We start from the raw sequence: 17706 nt of genomic DNA, 5'->3' as shown, positions 1-17706 counted from the left end.
GTTGAGATGGATTTGAAAAGGTCCGAACAAGAGCGCGCTCTGTATGAGGCAGCAGCCACTGAAACTGTAGCAGAAAGCCGGAACAGAATAACAGATTGGTGTCGTGTCAGTGCCGAAATTGCAAGGCATTGGAGATGGAAGAAGAATGTTTTTGCTGCCGAGTTGGGACTTAGTTTCCCCACAGATGCAAGAGATTGCATCGTTCCATAGTCTAGATGCTGGCACAGCACATCTCGAGATGTGTGCATAACGGAGCACCAGGACTTGTATCTCAATTGTGGAGTGCTAAACATTCTTCTCAGTCGAGAAAAAATACCTGGACCTGCTGGAACCAATGGCCAGTTGTCAATGCGGTAAGTTATCAAAACATTTTGTGAGTTGTTCCCTAGTTGAAGAACGAAGCTGCCGTGTAAGTTTATGTAAACAGTGTACTGTGTAACTATTGCAATGAAGGCACACCAGCCATAGCACGTAAAGCACAGCAAAGGTTTAGGTAACGTTAGCTAAATCATCATCAGTAAAACACTGCTACAGTGACAGCAGCAGAATGCCTGTGTAAGCTAGGACAAACGTGATCTTCGGAGACTGTTGGTATCACAGTGGCTGTGGCACACCAGGGATTGGGAAGGTGAATGGCACCGCAAATGTTTTCAGACTTTTCTTTGTGGCTATTCTGATTGACTTTATGAAGTCGTCAGGGCTGAAATGATCACTGCAGATCACCCTGTTACGTAGCGTCGGATGTGTTTACTATCTCCTGCAGATAGGAGTAGTTTTGTTCTTTCCGGGTCTTTTCAGGAAAAGAATGAGAACGGTTATGGGCTCTATTGTCGCAATTTGATATGCACATTTATTTCCATGTTGCCACGTTGTTGGTTTATATTCCACTATACATTAAAAAAACGCAGTAATGTAGAGTAGTGTGGTTCTAGCTGGCGTCTCACTGTTGAAGTGGTTATCTGATCACAGCTGTCGAGAGCAAGGTAAAATTCCGCTGACTAGGAGAAACTAGTTCACCTTATTACAAAAATCTATGTAAGGCCAGGTCAGTTTTATTTGAAACAGTATTCTATCACCACAAACCTTCACATCCACAGCCTGGCATAATAATTGATGTGATTTGATTGCTTATTGAATTTGTTAAGACTGCTTTTTTGGGTCATGCTAGTAAAAGTGGATCACTTGCGCTAGCATAGCAACATCGAGACGCGGTTTTACAAGGACTGCATGGAATTTCAAAAAAACAATCTGGACACACTTCTAACACTCCGGCTGACTCGGAAATGAGGTCCTGTGTCCAAAAAAACGGAGTGTTGCTTTAAGACTTGGTCGTTACAATAAGGTTATAACAGAGGCTCTGTGCTACGAGTAAGTCAAAGCGCAGACAGCAAAGTAAGATTTTTTTTTTAAAAAGAGTGTCATACCCTGAAGATGTTAACTAAGTCTTCATGAAACTTCTTTTTTTCAGCCAAATTTTTCATGCCTTCTGATTCCTTTCTCCGTGACTGGCTGGAAAATAAAGAGACATGGCTTTTGACAATGAATTGTATTGAATAACCGTAAAACTTCACAAAATTATTTCCAAGGGACAGTTTTACTATTGCCTACAACGTTCTATTTGGACGGGACTAGTTTTATGGGGTAACCTGGGTTAAATTAATAATAACAGGTAATGTTGCACCTGTCTGAATATGTATACAGCCGCGGCAAAAATTGAGAAACCACCTCGAAATTAGCAGTTTTTCTGGTCCTACTACTTTTTGGCAAGTGTCTAAGTAAAATCATAATCAAATGATATGGCAATAAACTGTATTTCATTTCCTAAGGGCATTCACTTCTGTTTGACTAACATAGATTTATGCATTCCTTTATGTTTCTACTTTACTTTTATTGGGTGTCGTCGTGAGCATGCACAAATTAAAATGAATACTTGTGTGAATGCATTATGACACCTTATTTTGTAGAAAAGTGTAGTATTGTGACCCATTATGTTTGCTTATTATGAAGTTCATATGAATTGTCAACAGAGGTGCTTAACATACCTTTGCTCAGAGTACTTTGATATGTCGCTTCTCATGGATGCACAGCTTGGTGTAGGTGATACGGATCTCATCATATCACTAATGAAAAAATGGCAGAACTCAGGAAGCTAACGACGTATGACAGACCCAACTAAAATGCTACTGGGTAAATGAGACAACACAAAACAAAGATAAATACCCTGTGCTACTATTATATCAAAAATACACATTTATCGTTTTGCCCAGAATGTTGATAAAAGGTAGTGCTTGACAAACCTTAGTTCATAAGGAAGTTCTGCTTCTAAGGCTTCTATGGCTCTAAGGAACGAACAGAACGATGATGAAACAAGGTCAACACATCTAATGGTTAGATTTAGATGTACAATAAGAGTAACATCAACTGGGCTCTATCTGTCTCTCTTTTATTCATACCCATGCATGCAGGCACACATACGTACATCAGACACACACTGTCATAGTAGAAATAAAATGTCAAAACAGCTTGAATCATTTGTATGGACAAACATTCACAAAATACAGCAGAGGCTTACTTATCAACATACTCACAAGAAAACAAATTGTGTGGACATGCTATTTATACATATTATAACAATGGTGAATGAGTGGTAGTATCCCACAAGGCCTTTGCTAACACCTGCTAATTCCCTGCAGTTAATTCAAGTTTATTTTCTTTCACCCTTGCATAGTCTGCCCTCTCATTTTGGGTGGGCAGACCAAAGATGCCGACTGCATCTCCCTATTCGCTCTGAATATGTATTACCTGTGGACCTCTCAAACTTATATTATGTCAAATTACTGCTTTTAGCTCTGTATTTATGAATGGAAAGTTTCCACGGGAGGAGAAATGTCCGTAATTTACTGAACTTACAGACATTGTGAACGCTGGGTAGGCTAGTATGTAGCCTGAAGGCATCTGTTAACAATAGAAGCACACTGACAGTGTAGACATATTAGTGTACACTTATTAATTAGGCTTGAAACAGTTAACGACACTGTAGCCTATCCTCTTTATTAGAAATGTGAAACACGCCATTAAAGGGCACAATGTTATGGACCACTTCAGATAACTGTCAATGTTGCTATGTCAATACAGTATAAGACAACCTGCAAGCACTCTTCTTAGATTTTTTTCGTTATTTTTGTGAGTCAGATTCTGTTTGGTATGATAAGGGACAAGTTGACATCTACATGAATTTCCTCATTATCCTCAGTTACTCATACCAGAAAATGATAGTAGCCTCTTACTGCAGATGGGGTCGCCAACGGACCTATTAACAATTTGCTGAAAATACTCGCTATGACATTACTGAAAACATTAAGTAACATATTAAGACATAGCCATTACAATTCTGGTGAGAGTATGGTTATAACATAGGATCTGCCCAAAGGCATTAAAGGGTATGCAATTACAATAACAATCACAGACAATTGCATTCGCATGAGACTACTTGCTGTACTTGCTTAAATGTCCTCCTTGTAAGTCGCTTTGGTCTAAAGTGTCTGCTAAATGCAATGTAATGAAATGACTAGTATTATCACTGGACGTCTGAGTTCTGTGAAACTGAAAATGGGTCATTTGCAGTGGAATTATTTCTTGACAAATACAGACATGGTGCATTTGCATGGGACTAAGAACTCAGACCTTATTATTATTATGACAAATTACCAGAGGTCCACAGGTAATATTTATCTTGCTGTTCAGAAGTGCTTAACAAACCTTAGCTCAGGGGGCAACGCAGCCTCTTTGAACCTGAGTGGCTCATCCATTGATTGATCACTCCTCATGGATACACAGCTTGATGTGGGTGACCTTGGTCTCTTCTCCATGGTACTAATAAACAGAAAGAATTAAAAAAACACTCACACATACAAATGGCCTACCGCTCTCACAAACAGGTGTGCGCGCACACACACACATACACACACACACACACAAACACACACACACACACACACACACACACATACACACACACACACACAAACACAAGTCATAATACCTTAGTTCAAGGGTAAGAGTTGGCACTTTGAACCTGAGTGGCTCATCCATTGATTGGCCACTTCTCATGGACACACAGCTTGGTGTAGGAGACTCTGGTCTCTTCTGCAGGGCTCTAAATTATAGGGAATGAAAAATCTCATAGTATAATAATGGGCTAACACGCACACACACACACACACACACACACACACACACACACACACACACACACACACACACACACACACACACACACACACTAAATTACATTACATTAGTATTTAGCAGATGTCTTTGTTCAAAGCAACTTACAAGGAGTAATTTAAACAAGAACAGCGTAAGGCACAGTGTACAGTTGCAACACTGATATCATTGTCCTTCAAAGAGTAAAGAGGAGGACAATGCATAAAAAAGTAGCAAAAAAGCAACAACAAAAAACAAAAAAAAGACCTCAAGGGGCAGTGTACAGTTGCAACACTGGCAACAATGTCCAACACAGTGATAAAGAAAAATAAGTAAAGGATTTTAAAAGGATGTTGAAAGCAAATTAGGTACATAAAGATGTTAGGTACATAAGAGATGTTAAAGGAAAGACCTCAGAGACTAAGACTAAGGAAAGAGATTAAAAACTAAAGGCTACAAGGTGAGTAGAATTAGTTATGTTAGAGTGTTAAGCACGGAAGCTTTCTCAGAAGAGGTGAGTCTTCACTAGCTTCTTGAAGGTTGAGAGGAATGACCCTGCTCTTGTAGCAACTGGTAGCTCATTCCACCATTGAGAAACAATGACAGAAAATCGTTTGGACTGGGGTTGCCTTGTGTGAGTAGAGGGCAAGGCTAAACGCACAGACACACATGCACACACAGGGCGGGAGAGAGAGAGAGAGAGAGAGAGAGAGAGAGAGAGAGAGAGAGAGAGAGAGAGAGAGAGAGAGAGAGAGAGAGAGAGAGAGAGAGAGAGAGAGAGAGAGAGAGAGAGAGAGAGAGACAGAGAGACTTAGCGCCCATACATGCATAATTAAACAGCCTAGTAAACAATATCATTGCTAACTGTCATATTGCAGGTTGTGCTTAACAAACCTTAGTTCAGGCTGTAGCTCTTTGAGGTTGGGAGGATTGTCCTTTGATATGTCACTCCTCATGGACACACAGCTTGGTGTGGGTGACTCCGATCTCTTCTCCGTGACACTAAGGAACAGAATGAATATAAAACCACTCACAAATATTAATGGGCTCATGCAACAGACTGACTGAGAGACAGTCAGACAAACCGACAGAATTGTAAACTGGACTGAATTTATATAGCACCTTTCCACTCCTTCAAGCACTCAGACAGACAGGTAGGCAGGCAGACAGACATACACACATGATCATGATGATACCTTAGTTCTGGAGGAGGCTTTGGCGCTTTGAACCTGAGTGGCTCATCCATTGATTGGTCACTCCTCATGGACACACAACTTGGTGTAGGTGACCCTGGTCTCTTCTTCACTGCACTAAATAAAAAGGAATGAAAAATCGCATAGTATGACAATGGGATCACATGCGTACACACACACACACACACACACACACACACACACACACACACACACACACACACACACACACACACACACACAGAAAGACAGAAAGACAGACAGACAGACAGAGAGAGAGAGAGAGAGAGAGAGAGAGTCTTCAATAGAGCCTAGATGTGCACATTTAAACAGATTGGTAAACAAGATCATTGCTAACTGCAATTTTGCAGGTTGTGTTCAATAAACCTTGGCTCGGGCTGTAGCTCTTTGAGGTTGGGTGGATTGTCCTTTGATATGTCACTCCTCATGGACACACAGCTAGATGTGGGTGACTCTGATCTCTTTTCCGTGACACTAAGGAACAGAGGGAATATAAACACACTCACATGGGCTCATGCATTAAAGTGATACTGTACCATTTTTTGAAACAAGCTCATATTACACCACCCCTGCCCCCTTAAGTTAAATGATTGAAGTTCCTCCTGTCGTTCTCTGAGTATGGCAGTGCAAACTTTACTCCAAGCTAGCAATTAACATTGAGTCCTATGAGACCAGCTGGCGGCTACCTGGTCTCATAGGATTCAATGTTAAATGCTAACTTGGCAGCAAAATTGGCACTGTCATAGTCAGAGAATCATTGCAAGTACAGGAGAAAGGTAAACTTCACTCATTTAACTCAAGGGGAGGTGTAATGTAAGCTTATTTCCAAAAATGGTACAGTATCACTTTAAGAGGCATGCTGACAGACAGGCAGACAAACAGAGAGATTGGTAAAATGGACAGCATTTATATACTTTAGCACCTTTCCACTCCTTCGCGCACCCAAAGACAGACAGACAGACGGATGGACGGACAGGCGGGCAGGCAGGCAGGCAGACAGAAAGACAGACACACAGATAGCAACACACACACACACACACACACACACACACACACACACACACACACACACACACACACACACATACATACAGTCATGATGATACCTTAATTCTGGAGGCTTTGGCGCTTTGAACCTGAGTGGCTCATCCATTGATTGGTCACTCCTCATGGACACACAGCTTGGAGTAGGTGAACCTGACCTCTCCTCCATGGCACTAAATGAAAAGGAAAGGGAAATCTTATAATAATGGGCTCACATTTGTACATGCACACATGAGAGAGAAAGAGAGAGTGTGAGAGAGAGAGAGAGAGAGAGAGAGAGAGAGAGAGAGAGAGAGAGAGAGAGAGAGAGAGAGAGAGAGAGAGAGTCTTTAATAGTGCTCAGACATGCACAACTATACAGATTGGTAAACAACATCATTGCTTACTGTCTTATTGCAGGTTGTGCTTAACAAACCTTATTTCAGGAGGAGGCTGTGGCTCTTTGAAGTTGGGAGGATTATCCTTTGATATGTCACTCCTCTTGGAGACACAGCTAGATGTAGGTGACTCTGCTCTCTTCTCCATGGCACTAACAGACAGATTGACAGACAAACAGACTACTTGCTGTACTAGCTTGAATTTCCTCCTTGTAAGTTTTGGTCAAAAGTGACAGAAAGCGACAGAATGGTAAAATGGTAAATGGCCTGCAGTTATAGAACACCTACCGCTCCTTCAAGCGCTCAAAGCACTCGAAGGAGTGGAAAGGCAGGCAGGCAGGCAGGCAGGCAGGCAGGCACACACTCACAAACACAAACACACACACACACACACACACACACACACACACTCACAAACACAAACACACACACACACACACACACACACACAGTCATTCTAATACCTTAGTTCAGGAGGAGGCTTTGGCACTTTGAACCTGAGTGGCTCATCCATTGATTGGTCACTCCTCATGGACACACAGCTAGGTGTAGGAGACCCTGCTCTCTTCTTCATGGCTCTAAAGAACAGAGGGAATATGAAAACATGCACACATATTAATGGGCACATGTACTAACAGACAGCAGACAGACAGACAGACAGACAGACAGACAGACAGACAGACAGACAGACACACACACACACACACACACACACACACACACACACACACACACACACACACACACACACAGACACACAATCATGACAATACCTTAGTTCTGGAGGCTTTGGTGCTTTGAACCTGAGTGGCTCATCCATTGATTGGTCACTCCTCATGGACACACAGCTAGGTGTAGGAGACTCTGGTCTCCTCTCCATGGCACTGAGGAACAGCAGGAATATAAAAACACTCACACGTGTTAATCTGCTTATGTACTGACAGACAGACAGACAGACAGACAGACAGACAGACAGACAGACATACAGAAAGACCCCCCCACACACACACACACACACACACAAACACACACAGTCATGACAATACCTTAGTTCTGGAGGAGGCTTTGGCGCTTTGAACCTTAGTGGCTCATCCATTGATTGGTCACTCCTCGTGGACATACAGCTTGGTGTAGGAGACTCTGGTCTCTTCTCCATGGCACTAAAGAGGAGAGGGAATATAAAAAGACTCATACTGTATGTTACAATTTTGTTGACGATGAGATTATAGCAAATAGGCTTAATGGAGCTGGATACAGTTAAAGTGACACTCCAGGACTTTTGACATAGGACCCAATTTCCTAGTTCATTCATATCGACAGTCTAACAGAGTTAATTGAGGTGCTTCTGGTGCTTTGTGGACATGGTGTAATACCTTTTTTAATGACAGGCACCAAAAAGGCTGTTCACTTGTGCCAGCCTAGCACCATTGCCCTCTACAATTACAAGCTCGTGATATCAAAAACAGTGTCTCCACATGTCTGATACTCTGGCTAACTAGGACATTGGGCCTTGTGTCAAATATCTGGCAGTCACACTGTAGCCTCTTACTGCAGATGGGCCCATCAACTGCCCTATTCACTCTTTGCTGAAAACACTCAACTACATCATAACAACATTGCTATAACAATGCAGGTGCACCGTGTAAGATGGTGGCGCACGGTGGCCAGAGTAGGTATTGCAGCTATACTGCTCAAAACTTGAAACTGTGCTGCCTATTGCCAAATTTGATCTTTTTGCAGCTAAAAGTGTCTATTTCTGGAAATTCAAAATGTCGGAGCATGGAGAAGATCCCCCTCTGTATGTATAAAAAGTGCCATTTTCTCGGTCATATCGAATGCTTAGAATTTGATGGTGATGGTAAGTACTTGTTAAAAAGGTAACATTTGTGAATGAGCAGCGTGGATTCTGGAAATGAACTACTAAAAATATTACACGGTGCAACTCTAAGTAATTGATTAAGACTTGGTCATAACCAATTTGGTGACAATACGGTTGTTCTGCCTTGCATTTAATTTCATGCCTGAGTTTGTATTACTCCCGTGAATCTTATGGTGAATACCGCCACCTAGTGGACATTTATGTGGTACTGCGCCTACTGCGCAAATCTTCTTCCTCGTCCCAGTCAGTGTTTTGAAGTGTTTTCTGCCGTAAAGCCACAGACTTCTTCTCTCACGCAATTCGTATCTTTTCTCACTTGAGCCTTGGACAATATTAGTCTTTTTACAGTACAAAAAGAAGTGAAATTGAAGAGTAAGAAAAGTGTCAAGAGTGTTACGATGTAAAGGGTCAGTAGGTGCACAGAACAGTACAGCCCACTATCATATCCACATCACACGGGGGAGACGCAACTGGTTACCTATAAAAGGTAGGGGTTCAGAGGTCACGGGGGACTTCCGGAGCGAGACCTCAGGAGAGGTGGCTCTCGCGTGCTAGCCGGGCCTGCTAGGCCGTGAGCAGGCAATTGGAGAATTCACCTGCCGAGAGGTTTGTCAAGGATATTTAGAGACTGTCTCATACAGCTTGCTGAGGACACGAAGACTTTTGGATTTTAAGAACTATACGTGGGGTTTCCCCCCCGAACCCTGAACACTGAAGAGGAGCGCATGAGAAGAAGCGCTGGGCTTGCATTGGTCGCCTACCGAGGGCCTGGAGATTGTGGTGGCCCAGCTGTCGCGTGAACGCTTGGACCCGAGGTAAACACTGTGTTCTCTCCCTACAGACATGCATACATTTAGATCGTACACTCATACTGACACGTTAATGCACACATAAAAGTTAGGAGTTAGTCAGGGGCAACTAACGACCTTACAAGAGTAAGAAAAGTGAAAGTGAATGTGCAAGTGCAAGTCAAAGTCAGTAAGGAGATGAAAGACAGAAAATAAAAGGACAAAAACACACTTCAGCTTGCCTTCTCTGAAACTGTTTGCGAGCTGTCTAGTTCTGCACCAGTAACGCAGTCCAAGGGCAGCGTAACGGTTATAACAGAGGCTCTGCACTTAGGGGTTAAAACAGCTTTGGAAACAACATGAAGGAGTGCTTCACGAACCTTAGTTCAGGTGGAGGTTTTGGCTCTTTGAGGTTGGGTGGATTGTCCTTTGATATGTCACTCCTCATGGACGCACAGCTAGGTGTGGGTGACCCTGGTCTCTTCTCCATGGCTCTAAGGAAGAGAGGGAACATGGAAGAGGCAAGAAAAAAAGATCATATTCATCATGTAACCAAGTTCCTCCTGGGGTGTCCCTCAACACAGAAACGGAAAGAACGGACCAAAACGGACCATGTTTACCATTGAGAAACATTTGTCATTAATGTTTACAAATATTCAGAACTTCTTGAAGTATTTTTCCTTCGGAATTAAAAAAAAAAAAGATGATCATCTGTGCGTGAAAACAAGAGGGATGGGTGGGCCAATGGGATGTACATGGTCCTAGTATGACATTCTAAAAGTGGGTATTATAGGATACATTTTTTTTTAGAAACCAAGCACAAACTATTTTGATATAATCAGTTTTGATAGAATAATGAGGGTATACAGGTAAAAAAAAATGTCAGGTAGAGTATCGACCTGTTCAAAACAGGTAAAATACTTAACAAAACATGTTATAATCTACTTTAGCTTAATTCTACATTTGTCTTGTCAAATGTAATTTTCACAGTTTTGTCAGAAATTTAGGGAATTTACTGTGTCACTTCTGTTTTCTGAATTGTCAAGTTGCATAACAAACATTTGGGGAGCCATTTTATTAATTTGTGTCAGAACAGAAGACCATGTCACAGGAAATGACACCACACAGAAGGACCCCTGATTAACATATCTGCTACCAGTTGTGTAACCTTTCTTGAAATCTGCTTAATTTAACATTTTTTGAGCATGGCCAGGTGTATTAATAGTTGCATGTCACATACAACATTATCAAAGCATTTAAAATTCAAAATTCCTGTCAAAAATAAGTATTCGTTTTAAATAGAGATGTACAGGATCCAAGATCCGGTTCCGGATGCGGCAGGATAATAGGGTTTTTCCAGAGGTGGAAAGTAACTAATTACTTTACTTGCGTTACTGTAATTGAGTAACTTTTTTGTGTACTTTTTAAAATTTGTAATTTTACTTTTACTTAAGTACATTTTCTTTCGAGTAATGTACTTCGGTACATTTTACAGCACAAGCGTTACCGAGTATTTAAAAAAAAAAAAAAAACCTCTGAAACAGTGGCGGAAAAAAAACGTGTTCTGATAATGTTTAAAATTTAGGATGCTGAGCGTTGTTCCCATGCGCCGGCAGCTCTAGAATTCTAGCCTAGTTTATAAAGAGTTGGCGCGTGCGACCAGTGTCTCTCACCCAAACGATGATGGCTGACATGGAGATTCACTTAACTCAGAGGAGATCAACATTAGCTGTTCTTCCTCTAACCCGTTGCACCCCTTGCACATCACAGTAGAGGCAGAAAACGCTGATTGTTTAAAAAGTAACTTTTTACTTTTACTCAAAGTACATTTAAAATGTTTTTGACTGGTAAATTTACTCGTACTTGAGTACATTTTCAACAGGGTAACAGTACTTGTACTTGAGTGCAATATTTCAGTAATCTTTCCACCTCTGGGTTTTTCAGACTATCATGATCCGGCAGGATCTTAAGCAGTGCATCCGTTATCCGGCATGTTACCTAAAAATCAGGATATGGGGCATCTCTACTTTTTACATAGCCTAGGCTTTTCAGTCAGTCTTTCACAACCCCAATCGCTGCATGGAGTGAAAGCCCTTTGGAAGCGGTCATTGAAGGCAGTGTGGCAGTAAGCCAATGAGTCTTAAAAATAGTTTGCGCCAACGTAATAAAAAGGGCCCACGTGTGCGAGATGGCTATGTGTTTCAACCTTACGTAGGATCCGGTAGGCCTATCCGGTTCCGGATCCGGCAGGATCTTAAGCAGTGTATCCGGCAGGATCCTAAAAATCAGGATCCGGTGCATCTCTAGTTTTAAATAACATGTTTGAAATGTCAACATCCACATCACAAACTTTGATAGGTTTCCATCAGAAGGGCTACAAAGTTTGAATGAAACTTCACATCACATACCATTTGACATACCCTATTACATTGTTATTACATACCCTGTTACGGTGTGACTGTGAAATCTCAAATGTTGACCGTCCTAAACCTAAACTTTTACCCAAAGCAACATATTTTATTCTGTATATTTGAAAGTAAATCAGTCACCCAATATTACATCCTTTATTGTCGTTAAATGCAATTTGACATTTTAGGGGGAACGAGACATTCATTTTGTAAAATGAATTTAAGAAAACCTGATGGAAATGTTTGGAATAATGCATTGCAATATTTTATAAAGTGTCATTATACAAACCCTCATTTATCACTAGTGTCCCCTACAGTGTCAAACCTAGTTTTGAACAATTTGAACACATTGAAGTTTTGAAAAAAATGTCACATTGTATGGAAGAATTGGGTGTTAATCATTGGATATTAAATACAGACCAGTTTTCAATGTGTTTCAAATCTAAACGTGGCCCTTTTTAGTATGTTTCGGTCCATTCTGCCCATTTCTTTCTTTAGCGACACCCGCATGGTGTACAGTATGTACCATACAACTGATCTAAAGGTCTAGCCGATGGCTTAGCACTACCACAACTGTATGAGGCTTCGGGAGGGGGATTTACTACTAGGCTACCTGTTTTTGGGTGGTCCATTTTTTCCTTGTTTTTACCTCAGCCAAGGTTTGTTTGTCTGTCTGTCAGCAGCATAACTCAAAAACTACTCAACCGATTTGGACGAAACTTTGTGGGTTTGTTGATAATGACCCAAGGAACAAGTGATTCAATTCTGGTGGTGATCCGGGTAACGAACCGGGACTTTTCAAAAGATTCTTCACCATCTAGACGCCCCCTAGTGACCAGAAATTGAATTGCGGTTACAGCACAAAAACAAGGCAGAAAGACTAAGGGTGTAACAGTCAAATGTATCAAGCTGCTTCCTTGGCGGAGGTCTGCGCTCTCTGAGTGCTTCTAGTTTACTTGTGCTACTTTATGCTTATTTACAGTAACACATACAACAAGCACTGACCACATGCCAATAGGCCTACCTGCAATAGGCCATAGGCTATAGGAGCGCAACAAGTGAAAAAACAAAGAACAAACACAGGAAGGGAAAGGGGGAAATTAGACCACCCAAAAACAGGAAACAAAAGCTGTGGTGTCCCATACATTAGCGGAGTCACAGAATGTATCAAGCAAGCCATGAAAAAACACATACAGACACATGTAAAGCCACACACAAAACTATGACAGTTAGTAGGCCTAGTACACCCCAAGGTCAAAATCCACCAACACAGATGTGATGTCATATATGAAATACCACACCAGTCATGCAACAAGACCTACATTGTGGAGGACATTCAGAATGCAACAAAATGAACATGAAAATAATAATAAAATAATAAAAGAAAGAGAACAGAGAAAAAGAAGAGCAATAAAGGTAAAAGCCATGCAAGAAAACCGCAACTCAGCAATAAGAGACCATTGCAGACGGGGAAATCATGTAATGGACTAGGACGATGTCAAAATCATACAGCAAGACAACAACAGATATCACTGTTGGAATAAGGAGTCAATAGAGATCAGAAAGCGCAGCCCGGCAACCACCATGAACAGGGATGAGGGAGCATACATGCTGTCTCACACCTGGACCACCACTCGGATGCCACAACTCTAACAGTAAGAGGTGTGACCAACTGTCAATATTGACAGAAAGGTCACACCTCCACAACATCGACTCTTTTGAAGCAATTCACACTTCAAAATCCATGTGACCCTCTGATGAAGACAGAAGTCTCACCGTCGAAACATGTCAGGTTAAAGATAAAACTTTTACATGTTTGAAATGACAGCATTGAAAAAAACAAGCTTGGTGAAACATGAGGGACCACTTGTGCCGTGTGGATGTCAGATGCATAGACAGCTGAGATTGCTGTTGGACACCTGTCTAGAATTGATATTTTTTGCTAAGCACATACGTCTATTAGGGATGGCACAAACCGCACCGAAAACCGAAACCGTACAATTCACACACATACCGAACCGAACCGTGCAATCCATCGCAAACCGCAATTCATGTACTGCCCAGAAAAATATGTAAAACAGAGATTCTAGGAGTATCTTATCCAGTCTCTCTGATTAAAACATTAGCGTATAAGACCAAATCAGAGGATGACACAATTAAAATCACACCATTTTCACATTATAAGTCTATACAAACCATATGTAGGATATTTAGTGATAAGTCCGATTCTATTAGCCAGTGCACCATTTATCATGAACTTAAAAAAAAGAACCGTAGAGAACCGAAAACCGTGACCTTGACACCGCGATATGAACCGAACCGTGAATTTTGTGAACCGTACCACCCCTAGAATCTATGTGTTCATGCAGAGTTTTGATGCCCACTGTGGGAATCTACAATGTACAGTAAATAGCAAGGAAAATAAAGAGAAGGCATTGAATGAGAAAGTGTGTCAGAGAGCGCACTAAAGGGCAAGGGCAGTCATGGGTGAGCGGTTAGGGCGTCAGACTTGCATCCCAGAGGTTGCCGGTTCGACTCCCGACCCGCCAGGTTGGTGGGGGGAGTAATCAACCAGTGCTCTCCCCCATCCTCCTCCATGACTGAGGTACCCTGAGCATGGTACCGTCTCACCGCACTGCTCCCCATGGGGCGCCACTGAGGGCTGCCCCCTTGCACGGGTGAGGCATAAATGCAATTTCGTTGTGTGCAGTGTTCACTTGTGTGCTGTGGAGTGCTGTGTCACAATGACAATGGGAGTTGGAGTTTCCCAATGGGCTTTCACTAAATGATTAAGTCAGCGGAAAAAAAGCGAAACAATAAGCTTTCGGTGTGACGACCTTTGTTTTACCCTCTCCGACCGGACCGTCACAGTTATCAGATTCATCAGTCAGTGGACAAACTCTACAAGAGTCATTTTACACCAGAGTAGAGTACTGTATCCCTGACTACATCTGGTGAATAATGATAATACGAGGTGCTGCACTGTTTGCAATGATGACTTCAGGTAGGTGTTCACAGTGTTCTATGTAGGCTGGTTGATGGGCAATAGCAATAAGATTTTATTAGCAACTGTCATTCAGCCAGAGGAAAAAGAAAGAAAGAGAAGAGAGAAGACGACAAAAACGAAATAAAGTGGAAAGTATGCTATAAAAAAAATATAGAGAATAGATGACTAACCTGAAAATAAAATGGATTTTAGGTTCTTTTTTTACAGCCACTGTTTGCATGGCCGTAGCCACATATTAGGTAAGGGAGATCCGGACCTCCCTAATTTTTAGAGAAAATAATATATTTTTTAATGTCAGTTCTTGCATACATGTTAACATTCAATTGACGTTTTTATTTAGGCTACATAGCTTTTGAGTATGGGTGGGTGCATTGAAAAGGTCTCTTTCTGCCCTTTCCCACAGTATGTGTATGACTCGGCAACTAATGTCAATAGTTAGTAATTGCTAAATTAACTGGTCATCAGTAGACAATCGATTTCTTTGGCCATCCTGCAGCATACAGGCCATGTCATATACTGACAGAATATTTATGCCAATTGATCAATATCAATATTACTTAAAGGTAGAGTTTTTGTTAGCAGTTGATATCCAGAATTTATGCTGCCCATTCACAAGTGTTATCGTTTCTATTTCTCATCGCCATCTATTTGAGTATGCCTGTTCAAAATGTCAGAAATCTATATTTTCCATACTTTTCTCTATTTTGTCAGATCAGTAGATGTTAGTTTATTCTTGTAAATCATACCAAATACCAATATCAAAGTTGTGAATGGTCATGCATTTTCAAAATAAATTGCAAAAATGGCACATTCGTTTAAAAAACTTTGGCGCACTGCGCACACATTATTGACCTCCCTTATTTCAAACTCCTGCTTACGGCCATGCCTGTTTGGGGTAGTTATACTACTTTAAACAGGAAGCTGGTCATTTAGCCTTTTAATTTAAATATCATCTCACCCAATATTTTTTTAGTGGAAGAGACTCTTTGAGACCAGAAATCTTTTATGATAATATTGCTCTAGCATAAGAGGCCTAGGCCTACTGATTTAGGGGTCATTGAGTGACATAAAGACAATCAGAAGTGTTTAAACTCAATTCTAAACCTCACTTGGAGCCAGTGTAATGGCTTAAGTCTACTTTGAGTGGTGGGATATCTGTTTTGGTTAGAATTCTAGCAGCAGCATTTTGGATCATTTGCACATGCCTGGGTGACTTTTGGGTAAGGTAGGCTATTGCAATAGTAAATTCCCCATCCTGTTTAGATACACATCTTTAATCTTAGCTGTGTTCCTAAGGTGCCAAAAAGTTGATTTAGTTGTGTTTTTGATTTGAGCATTTAAACTGTGCTGTCCATCATCACACCAGTTTTTTGTGGGGGTTTTTGTTATTATTATTATTATTATTATTATTATTATTATTATTATTATTATTATTATTGGGCAATTTTTTTTTTTTTTTTTTGGGGGGGGGGGGGGGTGTCGACTCATATTTTTGTAGCCTATAGGCCTATGGTATTCTACTCACTCAGTCTTTGCGCTTCTGATTGAATGCAAAACTGCATGTCGTTCGTTATCGATAGGCTACTCATGTATCCTTACATAGCCAATGTTTGAAATTTAAGCCACCGTCACATAGGACACCGCCGCTCAACGTCTCATTCCCTGATGCAGCTCCAACATGTGTAGGCCTAGCTTATTTAACTTACCAAACAATGTTTTAAACTTTCCAAATAGGGCCTACGGGGCGAGTGAAGTTTGTTGTCAAGAGGCACATTGCTTCCCCAAAAGGAGGGCGTTTTCCACGGACATGTCCAGTTCACGTGCCGTTATGGCCGTCCAAGTATTGTCTCTTTGAGCGGGGGTTTCGGAATGTTCTGTCCTAGGACCTCGAGCAGCTGCGCAGCTGGATTTCGCCTGCACAAATGAGAAAGAAAAAAACAGGCAATATGAAGTAGAAATATATTGCCGGTTGTATTAAGTTCGCGTAAAATAGCCTATTACCAAAGTAAGGAGATAAAAACACTACTTTCGGTAACCAATTGTTTTTCGGTGAATCGATCTCAAGTAACCACACACAGTTAATGCAGGTGAAATTGACACATTCCAACATTTAGTCTATTTGTTTGATAAGCTATCTGAAACTTCTACACGCAGTTATTCTCTCATTAATGGCTGAGGAACGTCGATGTCAACAGACGTGACAAAGGCGCATCCCTCTCCTCGCTCGAAGATTATCATTACGCTACTGAACTAGTTCTATCGAACTTGACCAGTCCGTTCTCCCAGCCGAGAGTTGGTGCATGCCTCCAGCTACATTATCCTACAGTCACCATAAAACATTGACAACTTTCTTGCAGACTACTTACTGTATGTAGGCTAATAATCTGTGTGTACCGTTATAGTCGCTTTGATGGCGTATCAGATCCCTCCAAATCAACGTCCCTCTCCTCCCTCTTGCGCAATGCGATTGCTGCAGCCAATTTGTCGTCAATGTGTCATATTTTAAGAGTTTACGTTATTTTCCTGCCTTGCCTCCCCGCGATGCACTACCAATACGGCTAGGACATTGCATTGCATTTAGCAGACGCCTTTTTTTGTGTGTGATGCAACCACCTGTAGGAGTAGGCTTACAGCGAGGTTCGCTCCTGACACCTCACAACACCAAACCAGAGAAAAAGTGTGCGTTGTTGTTGTGCAGGATGTGTTATTCCCGTTAGGCCTATGTGTCATTGCCTGATTTTTGTAATTCAGTGATTCCTTTGCCTTAAACTATGAGCAAGGCT

At 41.4% G+C, this 17706-nt stretch overlaps 2 protein-coding genes across 2 annotated transcripts; both read right to left on the bottom strand.

Moving 5' to 3' along the window:
* Nucleotides 1-1418: 1418 nt before the first annotated feature.
* Nucleotides 1419-5915, bottom strand: LOC134439939 (uncharacterized). The gene is made up of 8 exons (XM_063189866.1): nucleotides 5787-5915; nucleotides 5403-5516; nucleotides 5101-5208; nucleotides 4043-4156; nucleotides 3760-3873; nucleotides 2298-2339; nucleotides 2043-2120; nucleotides 1419-1509 (listed from the first exon to the last, which is right to left on the bottom strand). The coding sequence occupies exons 1-8, from the start codon at nucleotides 5846-5848 to the stop codon at nucleotides 1419-1421; spliced, it is 723 nt and encodes a 240-aa protein (XP_063045936.1). The 5' UTR covers nucleotides 5849-5915.
* A 219-nt stretch (nucleotides 5916-6134) lies between these two features.
* LOC134439938 (uncharacterized) lies at nucleotides 6135-17356 on the bottom strand. The gene is made up of 9 exons (XM_063189865.1): nucleotides 17290-17356; nucleotides 16630-16837; nucleotides 9889-10002; nucleotides 7888-8001; nucleotides 7615-7725; nucleotides 7306-7419; nucleotides 6880-6993; nucleotides 6527-6637; nucleotides 6135-6138 (listed from the first exon to the last, which is right to left on the bottom strand). Exons 3-9 carry the CDS (start codon nucleotides 9996-9998, stop codon nucleotides 6135-6137), a joined length of 678 nt encoding a protein of 225 aa, XP_063045935.1. The 5' UTR covers nucleotides 9999-10002; nucleotides 16630-16837; nucleotides 17290-17356.
* Between the last annotated feature and the right edge of the window lie 350 nt (nucleotides 17357-17706).

Source organism: Engraulis encrasicolus, chromosome 23, assembly GCF_034702125.1.
Source record: "Engraulis encrasicolus isolate BLACKSEA-1 chromosome 23, IST_EnEncr_1.0, whole genome shotgun sequence".
Taxonomy (NCBI): Eukaryota; Metazoa; Chordata; class Actinopteri; order Clupeiformes; family Engraulidae; genus Engraulis; species Engraulis encrasicolus.
The sequence above is the reverse complement of the archived record's forward strand: the minus strand, read 5'-3'. Positions and strand labels throughout refer to the sequence as shown.